This window comes from Ursus maritimus, unplaced genomic scaffold (genome assembly GCF_017311325.1).
Source record: "Ursus maritimus isolate PB19 unplaced genomic scaffold, ASM1731132v1 scaffold_7, whole genome shotgun sequence".
NCBI classification, from domain to species: domain Eukaryota; kingdom Metazoa; phylum Chordata; class Mammalia; order Carnivora; family Ursidae; genus Ursus; species Ursus maritimus.
The window spans coordinates 56,718,307-56,745,031 of NW_024426885.1; the positions used below are offsets into that span (position 1 = coordinate 56,718,307).

The window sequence follows — 26,725 nt, forward strand, 5'->3', positions numbered from 1 at the left end:
TTAACATGTTACTTGTATGATTGGTTATCTGTATGTGTGATGCTGTGGTTCTCCATTATTAGATCTCATTGCTGTGCTCTATTCAGTTATATGCATATATAATTATTTACTCTTTTTATTACTGATGGGTATTTGGGTACTTCTAGTTTTTGGCAATTACAGTTAATGTTGCTTTGAGCATTTATTATATGATGTACATGAACCTTCATATTTCTAAGTATATGCCTAAAATGGGATTGCTGGGTCGCAGAGGATACTTACCTTGAATTTTGCAGGTTAATATCACACTGTTTACCAGAATGATTATGCCAGTTTACGTTCCCATTAATATTGCATGAGAATTCCTGACACTCTGTGTCCTTGTCTCCATTTGGTATTGTCAGACTTTGAAATTTCTGCTGATCTCTTGGGTATATATAGTGTCACTTAATCATGATTTGAATTTGCATTTCCATGATTTGATACAGATTGAGTTGAATCTGTAGATCACTTTGGGAGGTATTGACATCTTAAAAATATTAAGTCTTCCAATCCACGAATAGGAGATATCTTTCCATTTATGTCTTTAACTTGTTTCAGTAATTTTTTTGTAGTTTTCATCATATGTCTTTTAAATTTCTTTTTGGATTGTTCATTATTAGTGTATAGAAATGGAAGTCATTTTTGCATGTTGATTCTGTATCCTGCTTCAGTAATTTTTTTTTTTAAATTCTGATAGTTTTGCGTGTGTGAAATCTCTAAGGGTTTCTGCATATAAGATTATATCTGTACACAAAGATAATTTTACTTCTTCCTTTTCAGTTTAGGTGCCTTTTATTTCTTTTTCTTGCTGGAACTTCCAGTACTATGTTTAATAGAAGTATTCAAGTAGGCATCCTTGCCTCATTCCTGATCTTAGAGGAAAAGCTTTCAGTCTTTTACCATTGACGATGATGTTTGTTGTGGGTTTTTCATATATGGCTTTTATTATGTTCAGATAATTTTCTTCTATTCTTAGTTTTTGAGTGTTTTTTTTCCTTATCATAAAAGGGTGTTGAGGTATGTTTAGTTTTTTTCCTGCATCAATTGAGATGATGATGTGGGTTTTTTTCTTCATTGTCTTAATGTTGTAAATTACATTGATCAATTTGTGTATGCTGAACCATCCCTGCATCCCATTTGGCTATGCTATATGGCTTTTTCATTATACTACTGAATTCTGTTTGCTAACGTTCTATTGAGAATTTTTGCATCGGTACCCATAACGGATAATGGTCTGTAGTTTTCTTGTAGTGTCCTTGTCTGACTTTGATATCAGGACAATGCTGACCTCATAGAACAAATTAGAAAGTTGCACCTCTTCAAGTTTTTTGGAAAAGTGTGAATAGGATTGGTGTTAGTTCTTTAAATGTTAGGTAGAAGGCACTAATGAAGCCATTTGGTATAGGGCTTTTCTTCGTTGGGAGATTTTTGATTATTGACTCAGTTGTTTTACTATTTATGGATCTGTTATGGTTTTCTATTTTTTCGTGATTTAGTATGAGTAGGTTTTGTATTTCTAGGATTTTGTCTTTTTCTTCTAACTCATCTAATTTTTTGCAAAATAACTTTTTAATACTCTCCTACAATCCTTTTTATTTTGACAGCATTAGTGGCAATATCCCCACTTTTATTCTGATTTTAGTGATTTCTTTTCTTTTTCCTAGTCAAGTTAGCTAAAGTTTGTCAATTTTGTTGATCTTTGTAAAACCAACTTTTAGTTCCATTGAATTTTGCTATTTTTCTATTCTCTATTTCATTTATCTCAGCTCTCATCTTTACTATTTCTTTTCTAATGCAAGTTTTGTGTTTAATTTGTTCCTTTTTTTTTTTTAAGGTCCTTAGGTTGTCAGGCTGGGTTGTTCATATGAGATCTTGTGTTTTTTGTTTTGTTTTTGTTTTTCGTTTTTTTTAGGTAGGCTCCATGGCCAGCATGGAGCCCAATGCAGGGCTTGAACTCATGACCCTGAGATCAAGACCTAAGCTGAGATCCAGTGTTAGACGCTTAATTGACTTAGCCACTAGGCACCCCAAGATCTTTCTTGTTTTTTAATTTAAATTCCCCCCTTAACACTGCTTTCCTGGCATCTCTTGTTTTGATATGTTGTGTTTTCATTTTCATTTATCTCTTAAGTCTTCCTGATTTCTCTTGTGATTTCTTTGATTCATGTTGTCGAATTTCCACAGATTAGTGAATTTTCTAATTTCCTTATGTTACTGATTTCTAAGATCATCCTGTTGTTGGAGAAGATACTTTGTATGGTATCTATCTTTTAAAATCTATTGAGACTTACTTTCTGGCCTAACATAGGGTCTAACATGGACAGTGTTCCATGTGCATTTGAGAAGAATGTGTATGTTGTCGTTGTTCGGTAGTGTGTGTCCTATTAGATATAGTCGACTTAATTGTGATTCAAGTCCTCTGTTTCCTTACTTCTGTGTGGTTTTCTGTTTATTATTGAGAGCAGGGTTATTAAAGTCACCAACCATTTATTGTAGAATAATCTTCCTTCAATTCTTTCAATTTTTGCTTCATATATTTTGATGGTCTTTCATTAGATGTGTAAATGTTTTTAATTGTTCTCTTTTTGCTGTACTGAAGCTTTTGTTAAAATATAATGTCCTTTGTCTCGTGTAACCTTTTTTGATTTAAAATCTATTTTGTCTGATAGTAGTATGGCCACCCTGCCCTCCTTTGGTTGTTGGCATGGAATATCTTTTTCCATCTTTTCACTTTCAGCCTATTTGTATCTCTTGTAAATAGCATATAGTTGGATCATGTTTTTTAATCCATTCTGCCAGTGTCTGTCTTTTGAATGGACAGCTTAATCCATTTATACTTAAAGGTAACTACTGAGATGTAGGGACTTTTATCATTTTGCTATTTGCTTTTTGTCCCTCATTTCCTGGATTTACTGTCCCCTTTTGTGTTTAGTTTGTTGGGTTTTTTTTCAGTGAAATGTTTTAATTTCCTTCTCATTTCCTTTTCTGTATATTCTATAGCTACTTTCTTTGTGGTTACCATGGTGATTATGTTTAATATCCTGAAGTTATATCACTAATTCAGATTGATACCAGTTTAAATTCAGTAACATACAAAAACTCTGCCCCTGTATAACTCTGTCCCCACCCCCTTTTAGTTATCGATTTCACAAGATAACTTATTTATACGTTGTGTATTCAGAAACATTGTTTATGCATTAGTCTCTTAAGTTATATAGAAAACAAAATGTGAAGTTATAAACAGAAGTTACCATACTAGCCTTTATAAACATCCATGTATTTACTTTTACTGGGATCTTTATTTTATCATACAGCTTTGAGTTACTGTCTAATATTCTTTCATTTCAGCCTGTAGGATTCTTTTTAGCATTTCTGATAGGGTAGGTCTAGTGATAACAAACTCCCTCAGCTTTTGTTTATATATAAATGTCTTAATTCCTCTCTCACTTTGAAAGGACAGTTTGCCAGACATTAGATTCTTGGTTGACAGTTTATTTCTTTAAGCACTTTGACTATGTTAGCCCAGTCCGTTCTAACTTCCAGAGTTTCCGTGAGAAATCGCCTTATAATCTTATTAAGGATCCCTTATATGTGACAAGTTACTTCTCTCTTGATGCTATCAGATTTCTTTCTTTATCTTGGGACAGATTGATTGTAATGTATCTTAGTGTGGGTCTCTTTTAGTTCATCCTGTTGGGGTTCATTGAGTTTCTTGGATGCTTACGTCTTTCATCAAATTTGGAAAGTTTTTGGCCAGTATTTCTTCGAATGCTCTCTCTTTCTCTTTATCTCTCTTTACGTTTTGGAATTCCCATGGTACCTATGTTGGTCTACTTGATATCCCATAGGTCCCTTAGGTTCTCTTCAACTTTTCTTCAGTCTTTTTTCTTTCTGTTCTTGAGACTTTTTTCCAATTCTCTCATTTATTTTTCTGCCTGCTCTAATCTGCTTTTGAATCCCTCTAGTGAGTTTTTCCTTTTAGTTAGTTAGTTGTACTTTTCATCTCCCAAATTTCTTTTTGGTTTGTTTTTAGGCTTTCTGTTCCTTTTTATTGTTTTTTCCATTTTTTTCACATATTGTTTTCTTGACTTTCTTCTTGTCTTCCTTTAGTTATTTGAACATCTTTAAGATAATTGTTTTAGTTTTTATCTGTTGAAATTTTCCATCCGGTCTTTCTTGGGGACAGTTTCTGTTGGTTTTTTGGTTTTGCTTTTTTAATGATTTTATTTATTTGAGAGAGACAGAGAGTGGGAGCAGGGGCAGAGGGAGAGAGAAAATCTCAAGCAGACTCCCCACCGAGCACAGAGCCCAACATGGGCCTTGATCTCATTACCCTGAGATTGTGACCTGAGCTGAAACCAAGAGTCGGATGCTTAACTGAATGAGCCACCCATGTGCCCCAGTTGTTGTTGTTGTTTTAGACTTTATTTTTTATGGAAGTTTTAGGTTCACAACAGAATTAAGTGGAAGGTACAGAGATTTTCATTGTACTTATACCTACACATGCATAGGCTCTTCCATTACCAACATTCTCCATCAAAGTGCTATATTTTTTCCAATTAATGAATTTGCATTGCCAAATCATTATCAGATAAACCTGGTTTACATTAGGGTTCAATACCATCATAGTATTACATAGAGTGATTTCACTGCCATAAAATTCCTCTGTGATCTGATTGTTTGTCCCTTCCACCTCCCTAACCCGTGGCAATTACTGATCCTTTTACTCTTAGTTTTGCCTTTTCCAGAATACTTATATAGTTGGAATCATACAGTTTGTAGCCTTCTCAGATTGGCTTCTCAGATTGGCTTCTTTCACTTAGTAATATGCATTTATGTATGGTTTCTCCATTTTTGATGGCTTGATCACTGATGTCTTTTTAGCACTAAATAGTATTTTATTGTCTGAAACAAACTGATACAACATGAAAAACATGTTGTTTCCGAGGTTTGGCAATTATGAATAAAGCAGCTAAAAATGTCTGTGTGTAGGTTTTTGTATGGATGCAACTTTTTAACAACTTTGTATAAATAATGCAGAGCATGATTTGCAGATCTTATTGTATACATATTGTAATAATATGTTTAGTTTTGTAAGAAACCACCAAACTGCATTCTGAAGTGGCTGTATCATTTTGCTTACCCGTGTTGGTTAATTTTGTTTTCCTTTAAATAGGCCCCACATCCCAATTTCTTTGTAAGCCCTATGATTTTTTTTTTAAACTGGACATTTGAGTCTAATAATGTGTAGCTGTGGACATCAGATTCTCTCCCTTTTCTAGAGTTGCTGGTTTTGTTTTCTGATTGTCATATGTGCTCTGTGCACACAAGCCTTGAGGTGTAAATGTAAGGTCTTCTCAGGTTCGTTCTTTCTTTCTTTCTTTCTCTCGTTCTTTTTTTAAAGGTTTTTTGATTTATTTACTTGACAGAAGGGCACAAGCAGGGGGAGTAGGAGGGGGAGAAGCAGGCTGCCCGCTGAGCAGGGAGTCCGACGCGGGGGTCCATCCCAGGACCCCAGGATCATGACCTGAGCTGAAGGCAGACCCTAAACCAGCTCAGCCACCCAGGGGCCCCTTAGGTCTTTTCTGAGCCTGCATCTCTTCCTGGGCGTGCACAGTGCCTTCTGAATTCTCGTGTATACAAGGCTACTTTTGAATGTCCTGGATCTTAAACGTCTGACTCTCAGAAGAGGTAATAGAAATGAAGGAGGAAAAACAAGAAATTAAAAGGGGAAAAGGCATCAGCCCTTTAACCTCTGAAAATCTCTTTAGCTGGAGGGGATGGACTTGGAACAGTGGTGCAACAATGGCTTACCCACCTTTGTGTCTGCACCTCTTGATCAGAAGCAGCAATCAGAGTACCAATCTCAAAAATAAGGACAGGGTCTTTGTTGCCAACTCTGACTTCGTAAGCTATGTACAAGCTACTCCTAGAGTAAGGATGGCTCCCTGTTAACAGGGCTTTGCTGAGAGTTGAAATTGACCAAAATTAATTGCAGTTTACAACCTAAGCCTTCCCCTGGATATTTAATAGACTCCAGAGTTCCAAAACTGTTACATCAGACAGATTCTGCCAGTGCAACTGTTGTGTAGATGGGGAGACAGATTCCTGGTGCTTCCTACTCTGCCATCTTCTTAGAATCATCTTCTCATTGCTGTCTTTGAAAATTCCTTCATCCTCCTACTCTTTAGTGCCACTGTTGCTGTAAGTTAAGTTTCATATGCACACGCATCTGTTTCTGTGATCTCCATCTTATTCCTTCAACTCCTGTATCCCCGTGCCACTTTCACACTATATAAACTTTCTGACACTGTCATTCTGCTGTTTGGAATAAAACAGGTCCTTGTTGTTCATTGTATCCATCAAAAATGCTTGGGCCGGGGCGCCTGGGTGGCACAGCGGTTAAGCGTCTGCCTTCGGCTCAGGGCGTGATCCCGGCGTTGTGGGATCGAGCCCCACATCAGGCTCTTCCGCTATGAGCCTGCTTCTTCCTCTCCCACTCCCCCTGCTTGTGTTCCCTCTCTCGCTGGCTGTCTCTATCTCTGTCGAATAAATAAATAAAATCTTTAAAAAAAAAAAAAAAAGAATGCTTGGGCTGAGGGCAGCTGGGTGGCTCGGTCAGTTAAGCATCTGTCTTCAGCTCAGGTCATGATCTCAGGGTCCTGGGATCCAGCCCCACGGTGGGCTCCCTGCTCAGTGGGGAGTCTGCTTCTCCCTCTCCCTTTGCCCACCCCCAGCTCATGTGCACGTGTATGCTCTCTCCCTCTCAAATAAATAAAATCTTTAAAAATAATAATAATAATGCTTGGCTGTTTCTGGCCTGTTACTTTCATAGAAATTTTAGTATCAGCCTGTCCGTGTTCTCCAAAAAAATTTTTGGGGGATTTTGATTAATAGTGTTTTGAATCTCTAGACTAATTTGTAGAAAAGTTGTCTATATAATTTTGGCTTTTCTAATCAACTTCCAAACTTCTTTAATGTCTTCTAATTAAATGTTTAAGATTTTTCATCATATAGGTCTTATACATCTTTTGGTAATTTTATTGCTAGATACTTCCTTTTAATGCTATTTTATAAGTTCTACTTTCAAAGGTATCTTTGGCATGTAGAAATAGTTGACATTTATATATTAATTTTAAATCCATCCACTTTGGTAAACTCTTATTAATAACTTATGTACACAGTCATATCATCTGTGAATCAATTTAGTTTTGTTTCTTCATTTCTAATACTTATGCTTAACATATTTCTTGCCATTACTTATGTCCTGGCTGGGACGCTAGGATAATGTTCACTAGAAGTGCTGAAGATTGGAGTGCCTGGGAGGCTCAGTTGTTAGGCATCTGATTTTTTATTTCAGCTCAGGTCATGATCTCAGCGTTGGTCTAGCCCTGCATTGGATCCTTCCCCCAACCACGTACTCTCTTGCTCTCAAAAAAAAAAAAAAAAAAAAAAAGAAGTACTGAAGATCAAGATCCTTGTCCTGTGTTCTCTTTGTGGGAAAACTTTCAATATTTCACAATTAAATATCATGTTTGCCATATATTTTTTGTAGATACCTATATCAGATTAAGATTTCTCTTTTTTTTTTTTTTCCTGTTTAGAGGGATTTTTTTTTTAAATGAATGGATGTTAAGATTTTTAATGTTGGGGGGCGCCTGGGTGGCACAGCGGTTAAGCGTCTGCCTTCGGCTCAGGGCGTGATCCTGGCGTTGTGGGATCGAGCCCCACATCAGGCTCCTCTGATGTGAGCCTACTTCCTCTCCCACTCCCCCTGCTTGTGTTCCCTCTCTCGCTGGCTGTCTCTATCTCATAAATAAATTTTAAAAATCTTTAAAAAAAAAACAAAACAGCCTTATTTTTCTGTAGTAACTCCAATTTAGTCATCATATGTTATCGTTTTATGTAGTGCTGCATTTGGTTTGCCAGTATTTTTAAAATATTATTTGTTATGTTTATTGCTGAACTTGGTTTATAATTTTCTGTTGTTATTCCATAGCCAGATTTTGTTAAGGTTATGCTAGTCTAATAATATATATTGGGGATTGTCCCCTTGTTTTCTGTTTATTTGAAATAGAACCACTTTGGAAGATAGCAGACCTTGTCATTTAAAGCCATCTGGGCCTGGTATTTTCTTTTTTGGAATTTTAAAAAACAGTCTTCAATTTCTTTATAAGGGAGCTTTTAAATTTTTTCTTCAGTCAGTTATTTGTAAGTTAAATTTTTCAATTTTTGCCTAAATTTTAAACATATTAATGTAAAGTTTCCAGTGTCTGTATTGGCCTATTGCTGTGTGCAAACAGCTGTGCCAGTGACCTATAATAATAAATGTTTTTGTTTTTTTTTTTAAAGATTTTATTTATTTATCTGACAGAGATAGAGACAGCCAGCGAGAGGGGAAACACAAGCAGGGGGAGTGGGAGAGGAAGAAGCAGGCTCATAGCAGAAGAGCCTGATGTGGGGCTCGATCCCAGAACGCCGGGATCACGCCCTGAGCCGAAGGCAGACGCCTTAACCGCTGTGCCACCCAGGCGCCCCTAAATGTTTGTTTCTTACTCTGTGGATCATCTGAGACGGTTCTTCCTTGGGCCATGGGTCAGCCGGAGTGGCTCTTATTTTTGCTGCAGGTTGGGGCAGCTGTTTCAAGATGCATGCCCGTTAGGGAGACTTTGCTCAGTTTGTGGCTAAGCAGGGGTGGCTTTGTTACTTGTCTCATTTCAGGCCAGAGGGACAGTGGCTATACCTTTGGGTATTTTATTCTCTTGGGAGTAACACCTGTACACATACATCTCAAGCTTCTGCTTATATCACATTTACTAAAATCCTGTTGACCAAAAGCAAATTATAGTTACATGGCCAAACCTAAGGTTAACGTAGGGGGAATACATGGTGCTTATCTCCCATCATGCTGTAACAAGACTGTGTATATTTAATACTACAGTATAGTAAAGCAGTGGGATTACTGTTTCAGTATACCACAGTATTGTATTAAGGTGTTTTTTTTATGTTTGTAGGTTTTGTAGTGATTTTTTTTTTCTGTTTTGAAGTTAATAAATTATCCTTTCTTTTCTAATCTCTTTTTAAAACCTGTGTTTTCCAGAGAAACCTCTGGAAAATTTATCAGTTTATTAATCTTTTCAAATTAGCTACCTTTGTTCTTTATGATCCATATTTTGTGTACATTTTTCATTTCATACCTTTTAGTCTTCAGTTCATTCAGTGGTGGGATGCAGCTGTATATGCTCATTGTGTAAACTTTCTCTAACAGTGTTCAGATCTTCTGTGTGGCTTTTGTTGTTGTTGTCTGTTTTGCTTGATCATTTTTTAATCAGTTAACAAGAAATATTACACTGTCTTGCACTGTTTGACTATTTTCAGTTTCTTTTTGTGAGGTCTGACAATTTTTTATTTTGAGGCTATATTAATTCTTAAGTGCAAAAAATTCCAGTTTTATCTCTCCTTGGTGAATTGAACTTTTCATCACTGTAATCCTAGACCTCTAAATCTCTAGTAATACTTTTGTGGGTTTTTTTTTTTTTTTTTTAAGTTGGTTGCGTGCCCAGCGTGGAGCCCAGTGCAGGGCTTGAACTCATGACTCTGAGATCAAGACCTGAGCTGAGATCAAGAGTCGGATGCTTAACCGACTAAGCCACCCAGGCACCCCAGTACTTTTGTTTTTTTAAAGTCTCTCTATGTGATGTTCATAGAGACATATGTGCTTATATATTTTTTTCCTATTTTGTCTGTTATATTTGTTCTTTACATATTTGTTCGTACATATTCTTTTACTTTGTCTTTCTGCATGTTATAGATGAATATCATGTAAGCAGTATTAAGTTGGATCTTTAGAAATTTAATCTGGCAGATTTGCCATTTGCAACATGGATGGATCTAGAGGGTATAATGCTAAGTGAAATAGAGAAAGACAAACACTGTATGATTTCACTCATATGTTGAGAAACAAAACAAATGAACAAAGGAAAAAAGAGACAAACAAAAAAGCAGACTCAAACATAGAGAACAAACTGGTGATTGCCAGAGAGGAGGTGGGAGGGGGAATGGTGAAATAAGTGAAGAGGATCAAGAGTACATTTATCATGATAAGCAATGAGTAATGTGTATAATTGTTGAATCACTATATTGTACACCTGAAACTAATATAACACTGTATGTTAACTGTACAGGAATTATATAATTAATTTTAAAAACATAAATTTTTAAAAAATGGAATTGTTGAATCATTATATTTTACACCTGAAACTACTGTGACACTGTGTGTTATTTATACTCGAATTAAAAAAAAAATCCACTCTGACAATTTTGTCTTTTAAATGGACCATTCTGTTAGTTTTATAATTACTGATAATTTGCGTTTAAACCTGCCATAATATTTGTATTGTTTTTGCCATCTATTTTTAATGTTTTATTTTTTTGTTTTGTTTTCTATTTCGCTTTTCTTTGGATTGATAATTTTTTAAGTCAGTTTAGTTCCCTTTACTTGTTTGGAAACTATACCTTCCTTTTCGGTTGTTACGTCAAACATAAACAGAAATAACATATATCCTTAATTTATATTAATACCTTTCTCTCTTTCTGGGCAATATAAGAACTTCCATTTACCTTTCCCATCTTTTCATTCTCTGTATGTATTATATTAAACTTCACAAAAACATTGCTTCATATAGTCAAGGTACGTTTAGAAATGCATATATATTTACTACCTTTTCTCCCCAGTCTTCATATTTTCTAATTCCTTTTGTCTGAACACCCTTTGGAATTTTCTTTATGTATCTAAAAATGTTTTATTTTACCTTCGTTCTTAAATTATATTGTTGGTGGCTATAGAATTCTAGCTTGGTAATTACCTTCAGTTCTATGAAGATAACATTCTGTTGTCTTTTAGCTTTGGTGGTTGTGGGGAAGCCAGCTACTATTCAGTATGTTGCTCCTTTGAAGGTGATGTGTTTCTTTTTTCTCTTTCTCCAGTTTTGATTTCATTTGTCAGAGTACAATTTTCTCATTTTCTTATGCGCTTCTTGAAAATGAAAAATAATATCTTTGATCAGTTATAGGGTATTCTAAGCTATTATCTCTTTAGATATAGCTTCTCCTTTCTTCATGGGACTCTGGATGTGTATTGAATCTTCTCATTCTGTCTTGTAGCCTTATTCTTTATTTTCTACATTTTCGACCCTCTTTGCTGCTTTCTTGATTGTTTTTATGATTTATATTTCAGCCTATTCTTATGCTGTATCTGTTTTTCATTAAACCTACCCTTCAAGACCTTGATTTCAGTTATTTTGACTTCTTAGTATGCGTCTTTCTTACTGGTTCTTTTTAAAATTTGAAATTCATTTTCTTTAGTGTTTCCAGTTGTCTGTCAGTTTTCAAGCTTGGCTTTTATTTCTTGGACACTAAAATACTATTAAACAGTTGTTCTACTTTCTTGTATTTGATAATTCCAATATCTGAAATCTTTAGGATCTATTTCTATTTCCTTTTTTCTGCTAAATTTTGTTCATGGTGCCCTGTTTCTTTGTATGCCCAGTTTTTGTGCTTGACCATGTATTTGAAAAATTATGGGAATGATTTGACAAAAGCTTTCCTTTCCTTTTCCCATATGTGAACTAGAATTTATCATAAAAAGTAAATAAAAGTTCATTGTATATATGAGCCAGGAGTGCTTCTATCAAAATTTTGTTTAGACTGTTAAAGTTATACGTGAATATATGTTCCCAAAGTTTAGAGAGTTCATCCTTTCTTGTTTATCTGTTTCATGCATAATTCATTAAAAGACTGTAAAGCAATATTTTATTTATTTACTTTTTAAAGATTTATTTTTGAGAGAGAGAGAGCTCGTGCATGCATATGCTGGGGAGGGTTAGAGGGAGAGAATTTCAAGCAGACTCCCTGCTGAGCGTGTAGCCCAACGTGGGGCTCAGTCTCACACTCTGAGATCATGACCTGAGCAGAAACCAAGAGTTGAATGCTCAACTGACTGAGTTAACCAGGCACCCCTATACAGCACTATCTTAAAATAATTTTTTCAGGTGAAATACTTCATCAGTCCCTTGTGAAATATCACAAATGATTTAATGTTATCTAATTTTGTAATTCTTAACAGGTAGAATGATTTGGATAGTTATTCTTAGCTTTGTGAACTCAATTCTTTATAGTAATTCATTTAACTGTTGTATTGGGGAAGAATTTTCAGTTATATATTGATTAAGATGTAAGGATTTATCTATTGAGGGAATGTAGGTAGGTATATGGTATCTTGGCCAGTTTTACTTCCAGGTAGTCAGTACAATAAGATATATTAACTTCTTTATTGAATAATTGCCAAAGCCTCCTGAAGGAAGCAGCTGAGGAACACCAGAAATGTGAATCCATCGAGGAGATGATCCAAAAATAAAAGGTTCAAATTCCAGTGGTATAATATCATAGTGTTTTTTGAGTTATTATATCAAATCTAGGACTTAGGATGGTTGTTTAGTGGCTCTTAACTCTGACTTCATGCTGTTTATCTTTTGGAGAGTTTTTAGAAATGTATATTATTGCCTAGGTTAACCCCTAGGTGATTCCAGTATGCAACGAGGTTTAAGAACCACTTCTTTGGTATACCATTTTGAGGAGGAGTTTAATGAACTAGTATTGCAATAATTTTTAAGCTATATGTTCTTTCGAGGTAGCACAGTGGTTGCTTCCTGAAGGAGGCAGACTGGGCAATGTTAAATCCTTCTTCAAGCATAGCAGTTTTCCTATTTTATATGCTGGGATTCCATTTAACATCTCATTTGTTAAAAGTTTCCTTGGTTAAAAAATTCTGGTTCAAAGGTGAAATGGTTGTTAGATTCTACTTAGATTTTCAGTAATATGGCAGACTAGATAACTTGAAAACCCTTTTGAATCAAAACACCTTTTAAATAACAGGTTAGTTTGCCAGGAACTAAAGGGAATGCCACAGGTCATAAACAAAGAAATCTGAAAACTGTTGGTATTTGTTTGAACTGACTTTGGAGGTGCCCTGAAAGAATTTGCCAGTGTAGGTAATATATTAATTAGCTTATATTGCTAATCAAACCACCCTAAAACTTAGTGGCTTAAAACAGTTTTTTTATTTTGCTAATAGTTCTTTGATTCGGTAATTTGGGTTAGGCTCAGCTGGTCAGTTCTCATCTTAGCTGGACTTAGTTCATCAGCTGATTTTCTGGCTAGGGGCTCAGTAGTTTGGCATGGTCATAGCTGGGACAGCTTGTCTCTGCTCCAGGTTGTATGTCATCCTTTACACGCTGATTTTGGATTAGTCTCATGATAGTAGAACAGAGTTTCTAAAGAGAGAGAGGGAAAGAACTTAGAGCCACTTGTAAGGCATAATCTCAGATCAGATACACTGTCATTTTTGCTGCATTCTATATTCAAAGCAAGCCACAGGTTAGAGCCCAGATTTAAGACATGGAGAAATTAAGTCTCCATCTTTTTTTTAATATTTTATTTATTTTTAATATTTAACATTTTTAAAATCTTTTGTTTATTTTTAATATTTTATTTATTTTAATATTTTATTTGACAGAGCACAAGCTGGGGGCGGGGTGGGGTAGGGAGCAGCAGGCAGAGGGTGAAGGAGAAACAGGCTCCCTGCTGAGCAGGGCACCCAATGCAGGGGCTCTATCCCAGAATACTGGGATCATGACCTGAGCCGAAGGCAGACACTTAACCGACTGAGCCACCCAGGCGCCCCAGTAGATTCCTCATCTTGATGGAAACAGCTGCAGAAGTCATATTGTAAGCATAATGGGTATAGAGAGAGGAACGATTTTGGCTCTTTTGATAAACAATATACCATAGAGGGCAAAGGAGTTTAGGACAGGAGATGAGACCTAAGAACTGATAGAAGCATTAGTGAGGCCTGAGAAACCATCTCCTCCCAATAAAACCATATCATGGAAAGAGTTCACCGTGAAATATTCCCTTGCTAGCATAAGGAGACTTTTCTGTCCTTGGTCTAGTTTCTGGTTTGAATCTCCTCTGAGGATTTGTAACCACAGGACTGCCATAAGGTGGGTTTAGGACTTGTCAAAGTCACCCTGGGTTGGTGTGTATGTATTAAATTTCACAATGTATTAAATTTCACAATGTATAACGGGTTTTGAATGAAAAACAGGGTGGCAGATTTGGGGTAAAAAAAGAACTTCTAGAAATAGGATAAAACATTATCATTGAAATTTAAAATAAAGTAGGTAATTAAAACAGCAGTTAGGACACTAAAAGGATTGATTTGAAAAACAGATCGAGAGAAATTACCCACAAGGGGCATGGATATAAAAGAGAGATTAGGAGACTGGTAGGATATGTTGGGAAGTTGCAACATTTCAATAATACTATCAAGGAGAAAATAATTGAATAAATGTGAGAGAAACAGTATTTATAGAAATAACACTTAAGAATTTGCCAGACTTGATCGAAGCCGTAAAACCTGAGATTGGGGAACACAAGGCCTGAGCCGGATAATCATCTTTAACCCAAACATACAGTGTTCCTGAACATACAGTGGTGAAACATCAGAGGGAGTTGCATAGGTTCACTGATTAGTGGGTTTTTTCAGCTTCAGTTCTGCAGTTTCTTAGGTTTGCTTCCACTCTGCTAACCTCCAAAGGAATGTGGGTATATAGGTGTAAGGATCAGTTTCTTTAGAAGAAAGGAAACATGTTTTGTTCTATATATTTATGCACTGTTTTATTATACACACACACACACACACACACACACACACACCTCAATCTTCTGATTGGTAGTGGATTACTTGCCCCGTTCTTACTGTAAAACTTTTGATTAGCATCCAAAGGTGGGTCCTTGTAGGTGCTTTAGGCTAGAATGTTACAGGGAAGGGAAGGGGAGAACTTGGACAATATGGTTAGATGCTACCTCTTGTGCTGAATCATCTCTTATAAGGGATTCCACTATAGATCTGGGCTTTTTAAAATTTGGACATCTGTGGAAATTTTCTGGGTCATGCTTATGCAGCCTACCTATGTGGTAGAGAATTCATTCAGTGTAGAGTAAGACTTTTAATAACTCGTTTGTACAAAAAATTTTAGAACTATAATGGTTTTGTTAGTGTATTTTTGAAGAGAAACATTTTATCAGTTAATATTTGTGTGCTTTTCTAAATGTAAATTGTTTGGAAGGTAACATTAAGTCTGAGATTTTCTATCATTTTACTCTAGGCAGCACACTTCTGCTTTTGTTCCTTCATCAGGACGAATTTATTCTTTTGGACTTGGTGGTAATGGGCAGCTAGGAACTGGTTCAACAAGCAACAGGAAAAGTCCTTTCACTGTGAAAGGAAATTGGTTCCCTTATACTGGGCAGTGTCCACCAGATATTGGTAAGTTTTGTTATATTAACGCTTTGCTACACACATAAAAGTTGTTAAAATGTTGCTCTTAAATGATGAAGTTTTCTATGTTTGAAATGAAACAATTCCAAAATACATTGTTTAATGAGAGTAGCAAGATACAGAATAGTGTATACGTTTGCTTAATTTGTTTATACTTGCTTATTTATGCATAAGGAAACTCATGATAAAGTAGTAAAAATAGTTTCGGAGGGCTGGGCATATGGGAACTGGGTGGTGGCTAGATGCCAGTATTTTTGTTTTGTGTAAAATACACATTACATAAAATTTATGAACTTAACCATTTAAGGTGTACAGTTGAGCAGTATTCAGTACATTCACATTGCTGTACAACCAGTCTCCAGAACTCTTACATCTTACCATCATATAAAACGAGAACTCTGTATTCATTAAACAACTCTGCATTCACTCCTCCACTGGCTGGCAAACACCATTCTACAATCAGTGTCTATGTATTTGACTTGGCTCTGGGTACCTCATGTAATCATACAGTATTTGTCTTTTTATGACTGACTGACTTCATAAATTTAGTATAATGTCCTTAAGGTTTATCCATGTTGTAGCATCTGTCAGGATTTCCTTCCTTTTTAAGGCTGAATAACATTTTATTATATGTATATACCACATTTTGTTTATCTGCTCACCTGTTGGTGGACACTTGGATTGTTTCCACCTTTTGTGACTATTGTGCATCATGTAAACATGGGTGTACAGATATCTTTTGAAGACTCTGCTTTCGATTTATTTGGGTATATACAGGACTTTTAAAAAATGATAATTTCTGTTTTTCTGAAATTTGAAATATAAATATGTTATCTATTTAAAGTATTAAATTTTTTAAATTTGCTTTTATATCCCTACTGCTTTAGCCACATCTGTGATTTATTTATTTTTATTTTCTATTATTTTTTCAGTAGACCTGGTTATTTTTTCATTGGTATTAATTTACTAAAGAGTTTGAAATATTTGAATGCTGTTTTCTCATTTACTTTTTTTTAACATGCTACAACTAAAATATGCTTTTTAAGAGTGCCTGGGTGGCTCGGTCAGCTAAGTGTCTGCCTTCGGCTCAGGTCATGATCCTGGAGTCCCAGGATCGTGCCCTGTATCGGGCTACCCGCTCAGCAGAGAGCCTGCTTCTCCCTCTGCCCCCACCCCACTCGTACTCTCTGTCTCAAAATCTTAAAAAAAAAAAAAAAAAAAAAGATAAAATATGCTTTTAAAAAATATGTATATTTCCTTTATCATCCTAAAGTATTCCTCAGAATTTTCTTCTTGTTCATTTTACTATGTCTGATTTCCTTTGGGATTTTTCTTTGAATTGTGAGACTGGGATCTGTCAAGATTTTATTCAGTGATGAGCATACTATGAAGGTTGGTATTTGAAAAGGTCCATAACTTTTTATGATTGACCTTAAAGATTCTTTTTTATTTTTTTGGTAACTAAAAGGCTTTTATTTAGCAAAGTTCTCTTAGGTTTAGAACATGCATTTATTTTAGTAATACTGTTCTTGTGTCCTTAGTGGCATATTGGTGTTTTACAGTATTTCTTCCATGAAGAGCACTGTTAATAACATAACAAAGAGGGGCGCCTGGGTGGCACAGCGGTTAAGCGTCTGCCTTCGGCTCAGGGCGTGATCCCGGCATTATGGGATCGAGCCCCACATCAGGCTCCTCCGCTATGAGCCTGCTTCTTCCTCTCCCACTCCCCCTGCTTGTGTTCCCTCTCTCACTGGCTGTCTCTATCTCTGTCGAATAAATGAATAAAGTCTTTAAAAAAAAAAAATAAATAACATAACAAAGAGATTTTGTAATTTAAAGCAGCATGAATATTGTAAGGAATCATGTATTTTTGTTTGTAAAGTTTAGTCACTTAGGGGTGCATTTTGTTACCCTTGAAATTGTACCTTGAGGTTATTTGCATTCAAATGGGAAAGGATATAGAGTTTTAAAATTAGTTGTTTTGCTACAATTTAGTTTCATCAGAAATTTGTCAGTTCACAGTAGCCATAAAGTGTGAACAACTCAAGTGTCCATCAACAGATGAATGGGTGAAAAAATGTGGTATGTGCATGTAATTGAAAATTAGCCATAAAAAGGAATAAAATTTTGATGCATGGTACAACATGGATGAACCTTGCAAATACTGTGCTAAGTCAAAAGAGCCAGACAAAGAAGGACAAGATATCATATGACTGCCCTTATAAGAGGTACCTAGAACAGTCAAGTGTATAGAGACAAAAAGTAGAATAGTGTTTACCAGGGACTTGGGGGAGGGGAGAACAGAGGAGTTGTTTAATGGGTACAGAATTTCTGGTTGGATCTTTAGGTCTAAAATGAGTCTCTTATAGGCAGCATATAGATGGGTCTTGGTTTTTTATCCATCTGATACCCTCTGTCTTTTGATTAGAGCATTTAGTCCATTTACATTCAGAGTGATTATTGAAAGATACGAATTTAGTGCCGTTGTGTTACCTGTAAAGTTGGTGTTTCTGGTGACAGTCTCTGTTCCTTTCTAGTTTTTGTTGCTTTTGGTTGTTTTTTCTCCATTCAAAGAGTCCCCCTTAATATTTCTTGCAGGGCTGGTTTAGTGGTCATGAACTCCTTTAGTTTTGTTTTTCTGAGAAACTCTTTATCTCTCCTTCTATTCTGAATGACAGCCTTACAGGATAAAGTATTCTTGGCTGTGCATATTTTTCCCATTCAGCACTTTAAATACATCCTGTCATTCTCTTCTGGCCTGCCAAGTTACTGTGGACAGATCTGCTGTGATCCTGATCTGTCTTCCCTTGTGGGTTAAGGACTTTTTTCCCTTGCTGCTTTCAGGATTATTTCCTTGTATATTGTGAATTTGTGATATCCCGGACGATGGCTGTCTTTTGTTGAATTTAATGGGAGTTCTCCATGCTTCTTGGATTTTGATGTCTGTGTCCTTCCCCAGATTACTTAAGGGGAAGTGTTTGGCTATAATTTGCTCAAATAAACCTTCTGCCTCTTTTTCTCTCCCTTCATCGTTCTGGGACTCCTATGATATGAATGTTACTATGTTTTAATAAGTCACAAAGTTCCGTAAGTCTACCTTTGTGGTCCATCATCTTTGTTTCCCTGTTTTCAGCTTCTTTATTTTACATAATTTTATCTTCAGTATCATTGATTCATTCCTCTGCTTCATCTATCCTCATTGTTATGGCATCCATTTGGGTTTGCATCTCAGTTATAGCATTTTTAATTTCAGCTTGACTATATTTTAGCTCTCTTATCTCTGCAGTAAGGGATTCTCTAGTGTCTTCTATGCTTTTTTCAAGTCCAACTAGTATCCTTATAATTGTTGTTAAAGTTCTAGTTCAGACATTTTACTTATATCTGTATTGATTAAATCCCTGGCCATCATTTCTTTCTGTTCTTTCTTCTGGGGCGAATAAATAGAATAAATAAAAATAAATATATAAAGCAAAATCAGATAAAAATTTTAAATTAAAAAATAAATAGGGGCGCCTGGGTGGCACAGCGGTTAAGCGTCTGCCTTCAGCTCAGGGCGTGATCCCGGCGTTATGGGATCGAGCCCCACATCAGGCTCCTCTGCTAGAAGTCTGCTTCTTCCTCTCCCACTCCCCCTGCTTGTGTTCCCTCTCTCGCTGGCTGTCTCTATCTCTGTCGAATAAATAAATAAAATCTTTTAAAAAAAAAAAAATTAAAAAATAAATAAATAAAGGAAGCTAGGTGTGTTTTGAAGCTTGATAGACCAAAAAAAAAAAAAAAGAAAGAAAGAAAGAAAGAACATTAAAAATTTTTTAAAAATACAGAAATTTTTAAAAATAAAAGAATTTCACTTTCTGTATCCAAAAAACCAAAAACAATATCACCTCTACCAAATGCACTCCTAGCAGGGGGAACCATTTCTCCCTGTGCAACCCAGGGGATCCTTAGACTGCTCTGCCTGCTCCTGTGGCTCACCCTGCTTCCCTATTGGAGCACTGCCAGGTGCAGCCTTGGCTATGGCACTGACTCCAAAACTTCAGACTCTGTGCTCTGCTGTTTATAAAAAACTGGCGGTATTGAAACCCTTTCCTTTTTTCCAGTCAGTGGTTTTGGGGAACAGTTTTCTTGTACAGTCCTCTGTGTGTGTTTTCACTCCTTTCCCACCCTCCCCCAAACTCTTTCTCTCTCCCCTTCTCGCTCACTACCCACGCCACCACTAGGGCTCCCTCCCCTGTGCAGCGCTGGTGGCTCTTTTCTCCCGTGAATCAACTCTCCACAGTTCCTACCTTCCATTGGTCATTTTTTCTGTTTAGACGTGCAGCTTTGTTCTCTAAGGCTTCTCATTGATTTCTTGGGTGTTCGGAATGAATTGATATTTATCTATCTGTGTTCAAGGGAGGAAGCAAGCTTACCATCGTCCTACTCCTCTGCCATCTTAACCCCTCCCTGGAGTTTCTCATTGGGTCAATGAAAACTTTCTGGACATGAATAATGATGATAGATGCACATTTTGGATGTACTTAATGCCAGTGAATTATACAATTTAAATGGTTAAAATGGGAAATTTCATGTCTGTTTTACCACAAATTATATATGTGTGTATCATATATATATATAATGGTTGATAATTATTTCATGCAGTACTAAAGCTGTGTAGGTTAAAAACTAGTTAAATGTGAATTTAAATTTTTTAAAGATTTATTTCAGAGAGAGAGCGAGTGAGTGAGTGGGGGAGGGGCAGAGGGAAAGAGTCTTCAAGCAGACTCCCTGCTAAGCACAGAGCCTGACAGGGGCTCGATCTCATGACCCATGAGATGATGACCTGAGCCGAAACCAAGAGAGTCCGATGTTCAACCGACTGAGCCACCCATAAGCCCCATTAAATGTGGATTTAATTTGCTCAGTCCATTCAGAGGTGAAGCCCACGGCCCCCACCATAAATCACATTGTTTGTATAAGCTATCTAATGTGGTCTCAATGTCACAGGTAAACAAAAACATTCTTAACAGAATATTCCAGACTTTGGGATTATGCCCTTGGAGCTTGGCATAGGGCAGACCTTTCTGTAGAGTGTATAAAGTTTGGATGACTGTGTTAGTGTTGTAGGGCTGCTGTAACAAAATATCACAAACTGGGTAGCTTGAACAACACAAATTTATTGGCTCAGTTCTGGAGGCTAGAAATCCAAGAAAAAGCAGGGTTTTTTCTTCTTCTTCTTCTTCTTCTTCTTCTTCTTCTTCTTCTTCTTCTTCTTCTTCTTCCTCCTCTTTTTTAAGATTTTATTTACTTATTGAGAGAGCGCATGCACAAGCGGGGTTGCGGGGGGAGGGGCAGAGGGAGAGGAAGATGCAGAGAGCCCGACAGGAGATCATGATCTGAAGTAAAATTACTTGGCCAGCTGAGCCACCCAGACACCCCAAGGTTACTTTCTTCTGAGGGTTATAAGGGAGCCTCTGTTCCATGTGTCTCTCCTAGCCTCTGATGGTTTGCTGGCAGTCTTTGGCATTTCCTGGCTAGATCACTGCCTTCATCCTCACATGGTTTCTCTCTGTGTGGATCTGTGTCCAAATTTATACCTTTTGACCCCCTTCACCCATCTTGTCCACCCTCCCACATGCCTCACCTCTGGCAATCACCGATTTGTTCCCTTTTTATTTCTTTCTAAGATTCCACATAGTAAGTGAGATCATACAGTATTTGTGTTTCTCTGACTTACTTCACTTAACCTAATGCCCTCAAGGTTCATACATGTTGTAACAAATGGCAAGATTCCCTTCTTTTTTATGAAAAATAATAATCCTCTGTGTATGTGTGTGTGTGTCACATTTTCTTTAACCATTCATCTATCAGTGGACACTTAGGTTGCTTCATTTCTTGGGTATTGTAAATAATGCTGCAGTGAACATGGGGGTGCTTATATATTTTCAGGTTTGTTTTTTTCATTTTCTTTGGATAAATACACAGAAGTAGAATTGATGGATCACATGGTAGTTCTATTTTTAATTTTTTAAAGAATCTTCATACCATTTTCTGTAGTGGCTGTACTAATTTACATTCCCACCAACAGTGCAAAAAGGTTCCCTTTACTCCACATTTTCACTGGCACTTGTTATTTCTTACGTTTTTGATAGTAGCCAGTCTTACAGGTGCTATCTTAGTGTGGTTTTGATTTGCTTTTCTCTGATGATTAGTGATATTGAGCACCTTTGCATATACCTGTTGGTCATCTGTATTTCTTCCTTGGAGAAATGTTTATTCAGAGCCTCTCTCCATTTTTAATCAGATTATTTGCCTTTTTGCTATTGAGTTTTATGAGTTCTTGATTTATTTTAGATATTAATCCCTTATCAAATACGTCATTTGCAAATATTTTCTTCCATTCCACAGGCTGTCTTTTCATTTTGTTGATGGTTTCCTTTGCTGTGCAGAAGCTTTTTAGTTTTTCTTATCTTTGCTTTTGGTGTCAAACCCAAAAAATCATCTCTAAGACTGATGTCAACTACTGCCTATGTTTTCTTCCAGGAGTTTTATGATTTCAGGTCTTCCGTTCAAGTTTTTAATCCATTTTGGGTTTGTTTGTGTTTATGGGGTAAGATAGTTGTCCAGTTCCATTCTTTTGCTTATGACTGTCCAGGTTTTTCCAACACCATCTATTAAAGAGATTGTCCTTTTCCCATTGTATATTCTTGGCTCATTTGTCATAAATTGACCATATATGTGTGGGTTTATTTCTGGCTTCTGTGTTCTGTTCCATTGATCTAAGTGTCTGTTTTTATGCCAATACCATACTTTTGATTATTATAGCTTTGTAATATAGTTCAACCCTGCCCTAGCTCTTGGTTGTCTCTCAGACCTTTGTGATTGTCCAAGCAGTCCTTTATTTTTTGTGGCGCCCAGTAATTGAGGGTGTGCCAAGGCCTGTGGGTGTCCCAAATGGGAGAATCTCAGGCAGCACCTAGATTCAGGCTGATTGGAAGCCAGACTCTGAGGCAGCAGCTTTTTAAGTATGCAAATATATACGGTCCTGTGGGACCACAAGTGAAAGTCCCAGTAGCCACTAGAGCACCTAGAGGGATCCCTTGGGCAGCAGCCGTGAAAATCAGGACACTAGACAATGGTCCAAGCTCCATTCCGGGAGATAGCAGTGACTTGTAGTAATGCAGAGGGACAGGGCAAAGATGGCATCTGCCAGCCTTAGTCCCCAGAGATCACCTTAGTAAGTTGCTAGATGTATGCTAAACTAGAAGCCTGCCCCTAAGGTCGAAGCTCCAGGACATGCAAGTGGGCCCTTTTCACAGAAAGACTGGGGATATATTTCAGTCTGCTGTTTGTGCTGTGACTTGGTAGCCAGCCAAGAACTGTCTCTTTATTACAGCCCATGGGACCCCCGTCCTAGGAATGCAAGTCCTGTAGTCTACCGGAGCCAGGCAACCAAGGGGGTATCCACTGGGTGGCAGCCGCAAAAACCAGGGCACCAGATGTGGATACAATTCCTCTGTGGGAGATAACTCTCCTGGAGTTTGGCAGAGGGAGAGCACAGAGATAAGGCCCTCTCTCTGAGGTCTCTGGGGTGGATTACAGTAAGCCCTTCCTCTTGTGTTTAATTAGAAGCCTGCCTGTCAGGCCACAGCTACAAAGATAAGCTAATGGGATTCTGTCACAGAAAGATTGGGCATCTTCATCTCTTGTCTCTTGGTGTACCCTAGAGGTGGTTGCTGCTTAAGAACTTTTTCTGTTGATTACAGTCCTATGAGACCTGTGAGCATAAACCCCGCTGGCCCCCAGAGCCAGGTGACCTAAGGGTAGCAGCCATAAAAACTGGGATGCCTGACCAGGATACAAGCTCCTCTCCAGAAGATATTGGCAAGCTGAAGTGAGGCAGAGGGAAATACCATTTTTAAGTGTTTCATTTCAGCTTAACAAAGCAGAATTTACAAAATTGTTATGAATTAGATATCTTTAGAAGAAGGACAGATAGTTTCCTTATATATCCAAAAAACAGAACATTAAAACAAAATTAAACATTATTCTAAACAGATAACCACAATAAATTTTTCTTCATCAGTTCATTTATTCCAGTGTAAGGTGTTCTTATTCTGTTGGATTTGGGATTAGCAATTTCATAAAACTACTTAGCAACTTTAAAAAAATTATGAGTAATTCTAATGCAATCCACTGGTATGTTCTGAAAGTCATCTGAGTTATGTTTTCTCAGAAGTCTGTGCCTAAGTGTCTATTCTGTGAAGTATAACTGGTTTCATATACATAGTACAGTCCTTTTTGCATGCCTCCAAGATGTCCTCCTCCTTTTTTTGAAAATGCAAACTCTGGCCTGTACCAGAGTTTATAGGAGAGACTTCAGGTAAGCATCAGAGTAAAATCAATAGATGACAGGAGCTTAAAATGACTGTGACTAGTTTATTGCTGATAATTGTCAAATGGAAAGAACTGATTGGGGGGGGGGTGCGCCTGGGTGGCTCAGTCGTTAAGTGTCTGCCTTCGGCCCAGGGCCTGATCGCAGGGTCCTGGGATCGAGCCCCTCATAGGGCTCACTGCTCCGCTGGGAGCCTGCTTCTTCCTCTCCCACACCACCTGCTTATGTTCCCTGTCTCGCTGGCTGTCTCTCTCTCTCTGTCAAATAAATAAATAAAATCTTTAAAAAAGAGAGAGAGAGAAAGAACTGATGAGGGTTCAATATAAGAATAATATGGCTGACGGATATTTGGTTGTGTCTGTGGTGTGCCAAACACATTTCTAAAGATGATGATTAAGCTTGTTCTCAAGATGTTGGTTAAGCTTGTTCTCAAAGAAGACAGTGATTCTTAACATCTGACTCATAGCAGACTCTAACTTTTTATAGATGAAAAAATGTTGAGATATAACATGATAATCCTGAGACCTAATGTACCAGGAATAACACTAAGAATATCAAGTGAAGATATTCAGTAGGTTAGACATCAGTATTTTTTATAAGACTTCATGGGTAAGTCTGAAATACATCCCATTTGCAAACCAAGGAGATACTAGATGTGAATTAAAGCAGTAAGAATATACCACAAAGTATTTAAAATAACAGTTAAATAATAACTGAAATTAGGACCAGAACTGTGATAAATATAGGAAAATAAGAACAATTTCATAAGAGTTTTGAATAGTGTTTTATTCTACATTTTATTTAATATTTAAGCATATTTAAGCATGTGGAAAACAAGGATATTGACAAATCTCCAGGGACTTCTCACAAGACAATTTTTGAAATGTTTATATTAATTACATTTTACCATATACATTTAACATAAGGAGGATTAAGTAACTTTTCTGATTTGACAACTCTTCCCATGCAACTCTTGAAATGGTAACACATCAAACAAACCTGATTGTTTCTAGCATCTCTTCTTACACAATAAAAGAACAACTTTTGTAATTTTCCAAGGCCTCTCTGGAAAATCTCAAAGATATTTTCAAAAGTGCGTAGAAGGTATCTTAGAAGTTTTGTTTTTCTATATTTAAGATATGATTTTGCAAATCATGTTCATTTGCTAGAGCTGCCATAAAAAAATACAGACTGGGTGACTTAAAGAGCAGAAATTTATTTTCTCACAGTTCTGGAGGCTAGAAGTCCATGATCAAGGTGTCATGGCAGGAGTTTTGGTTTCTTCTGAGGCCTCTCTCCTTGGCTAGCGATGGCTGCCTTTTTCTGTGTGTATGCATCACTGATGTCTTTTCCTCTTATTATGAGGACACCAAGTACCCTAACAGCTTCATTTTACCTTCATCACCTCTTTATAGGCTCTATCTCTAAATACAGTTATATTCTGCATTGCTGGGGGTTAAGACTTCAACATATGAATTTTGGGGGAACAATTGAACCCATAACAGGAAGGCAAAAATCAAAGAAATTGTGAGAGGAGATTTGAACACTTTATTAAGGTACAACTATTGATGCTAGAAACAATACTTGGTTACCTGTTTTATCAAAGTGACAGTAAAAAATTTCAGAATAAATGTAGAGGGTAATGAGATTGAAAAGAACTTTTAGCTCTTTCCAAACTGAGGAACGTTTGGGTTTTTTCCCCTTTAAATAATGAAAGACAATAAAATCAACATAAAGTATCAAAGATTATTCTAATAAGACACAGAATTTTTGCTGTCTAGCAGATTACACAAAAAAGTAAAGAATAACATTTTATATCAGAGGTGAAGGCATTAGTCGTTAAACCATGGGAGCACACCCTTCAAAACTGAACGAACTTTGCTAAGATGTTAGCACATTTTATGGCTTTTTTCAGAGTCAGATATAAACCAGGACAAATTCATTTGCTACATTGTCTTCATTTATGTTCTTTCATTTTCTAAAATAAACAGACTTGCTTCAGGATAGTGGTGTTGTCTCAGAGGGTCTGTGAAATCAAAATGACTTTGATATTAATACTAAGATGTTATCTTTGTTAACATGTAGTGCATTCATTATTGCTCATCTTTAAATGAGTAAGTATTTTAAAATTTTCGTAGTTTTAGGGGTGCTGGGTGGCTCAGTTGGTCAAGCATCCAACTCTTGATTTCTGCTCAAGTCATGATCTCATGGTCTTGGGATCGAGCCCTGCATTGGGCTCCACGTTCAGCGGGGAATCTGCTTGAGGATTCACTCCTCTACCCCTCCCCCAGCTCTGCATGCTTCCTGTCTCTCTAGAATAAATAAATCTTTAAAAAAAGGGGGAGCACCTGGGTGGCTCAGTTGGTTAAGCATCTGCTTTCAGCTCAGATCATGATCCCAGAGTCCTGGGATCAAGTCCCATATCAGGCTCCTTGCTCAGTGGAAAGCCTCTCTTTGCCTGCTGCTCCCTCTGCTTGTGCACACGCATGCGCGTGCGTGCGCGCACTCTCTCTCTGGCAAATATCTTAAAAAAACAAACAAAAAGGTTTTTTTCTTAACTTTAAATTCTAATACAGTATTGGTGCTTTTTACCCCCCTAAACTCTGTTTAAGAAGCTGTTTGGGGTCCTGAATGTCCTAAAAGTATAAAGGAATTCAGAGACCATCAAAAACTGCTCCTTTTCCTTGTAAATCAAAAGTACGTTCACCGGCACCTGGGTGGCTCAGTTAGTTAAGCTTCTGCCTTCTGCTCAGGTGGTGATCCCAGGGTCCTGGGATTGAACCCGAGTTGGGCTCACTGCTCAGTGGGGAGCCTGTCTCTCCCTCTGCCACTCCCTCTACTTGTATGTGTGCTCTCTCTCTCTCAAATAAATAAATAAAGTCTTAAAAAAAAAAGCACATACATACTTGTATCTTTGTCAGTACTGCTCCTAA

At 37.0% G+C, this 26,725-nt stretch overlaps 1 protein-coding gene across 8 annotated transcripts in view; it reads left to right on the plus strand.

Moving 5' to 3' along the window:
- HERC4 (HECT and RLD domain containing E3 ubiquitin protein ligase 4) overlaps positions 1-26,725 on the plus strand; it is a 140,495-nt gene that overhangs the window by 48,919 nt on the left and 64,851 nt on the right. For all 8 annotated transcript variants that reach the window (XM_040624052.1, XM_040624051.1, XM_008695938.2 and 5 more), the window contains one exon: positions 15,249-15,409. In XM_040624052.1, the coding sequence (XP_040479986.1) occupies positions 15,249-15,409 (161 nt within the window). The remainder of the gene's footprint in view (positions 1-15,248; positions 15,410-26,725) is intronic.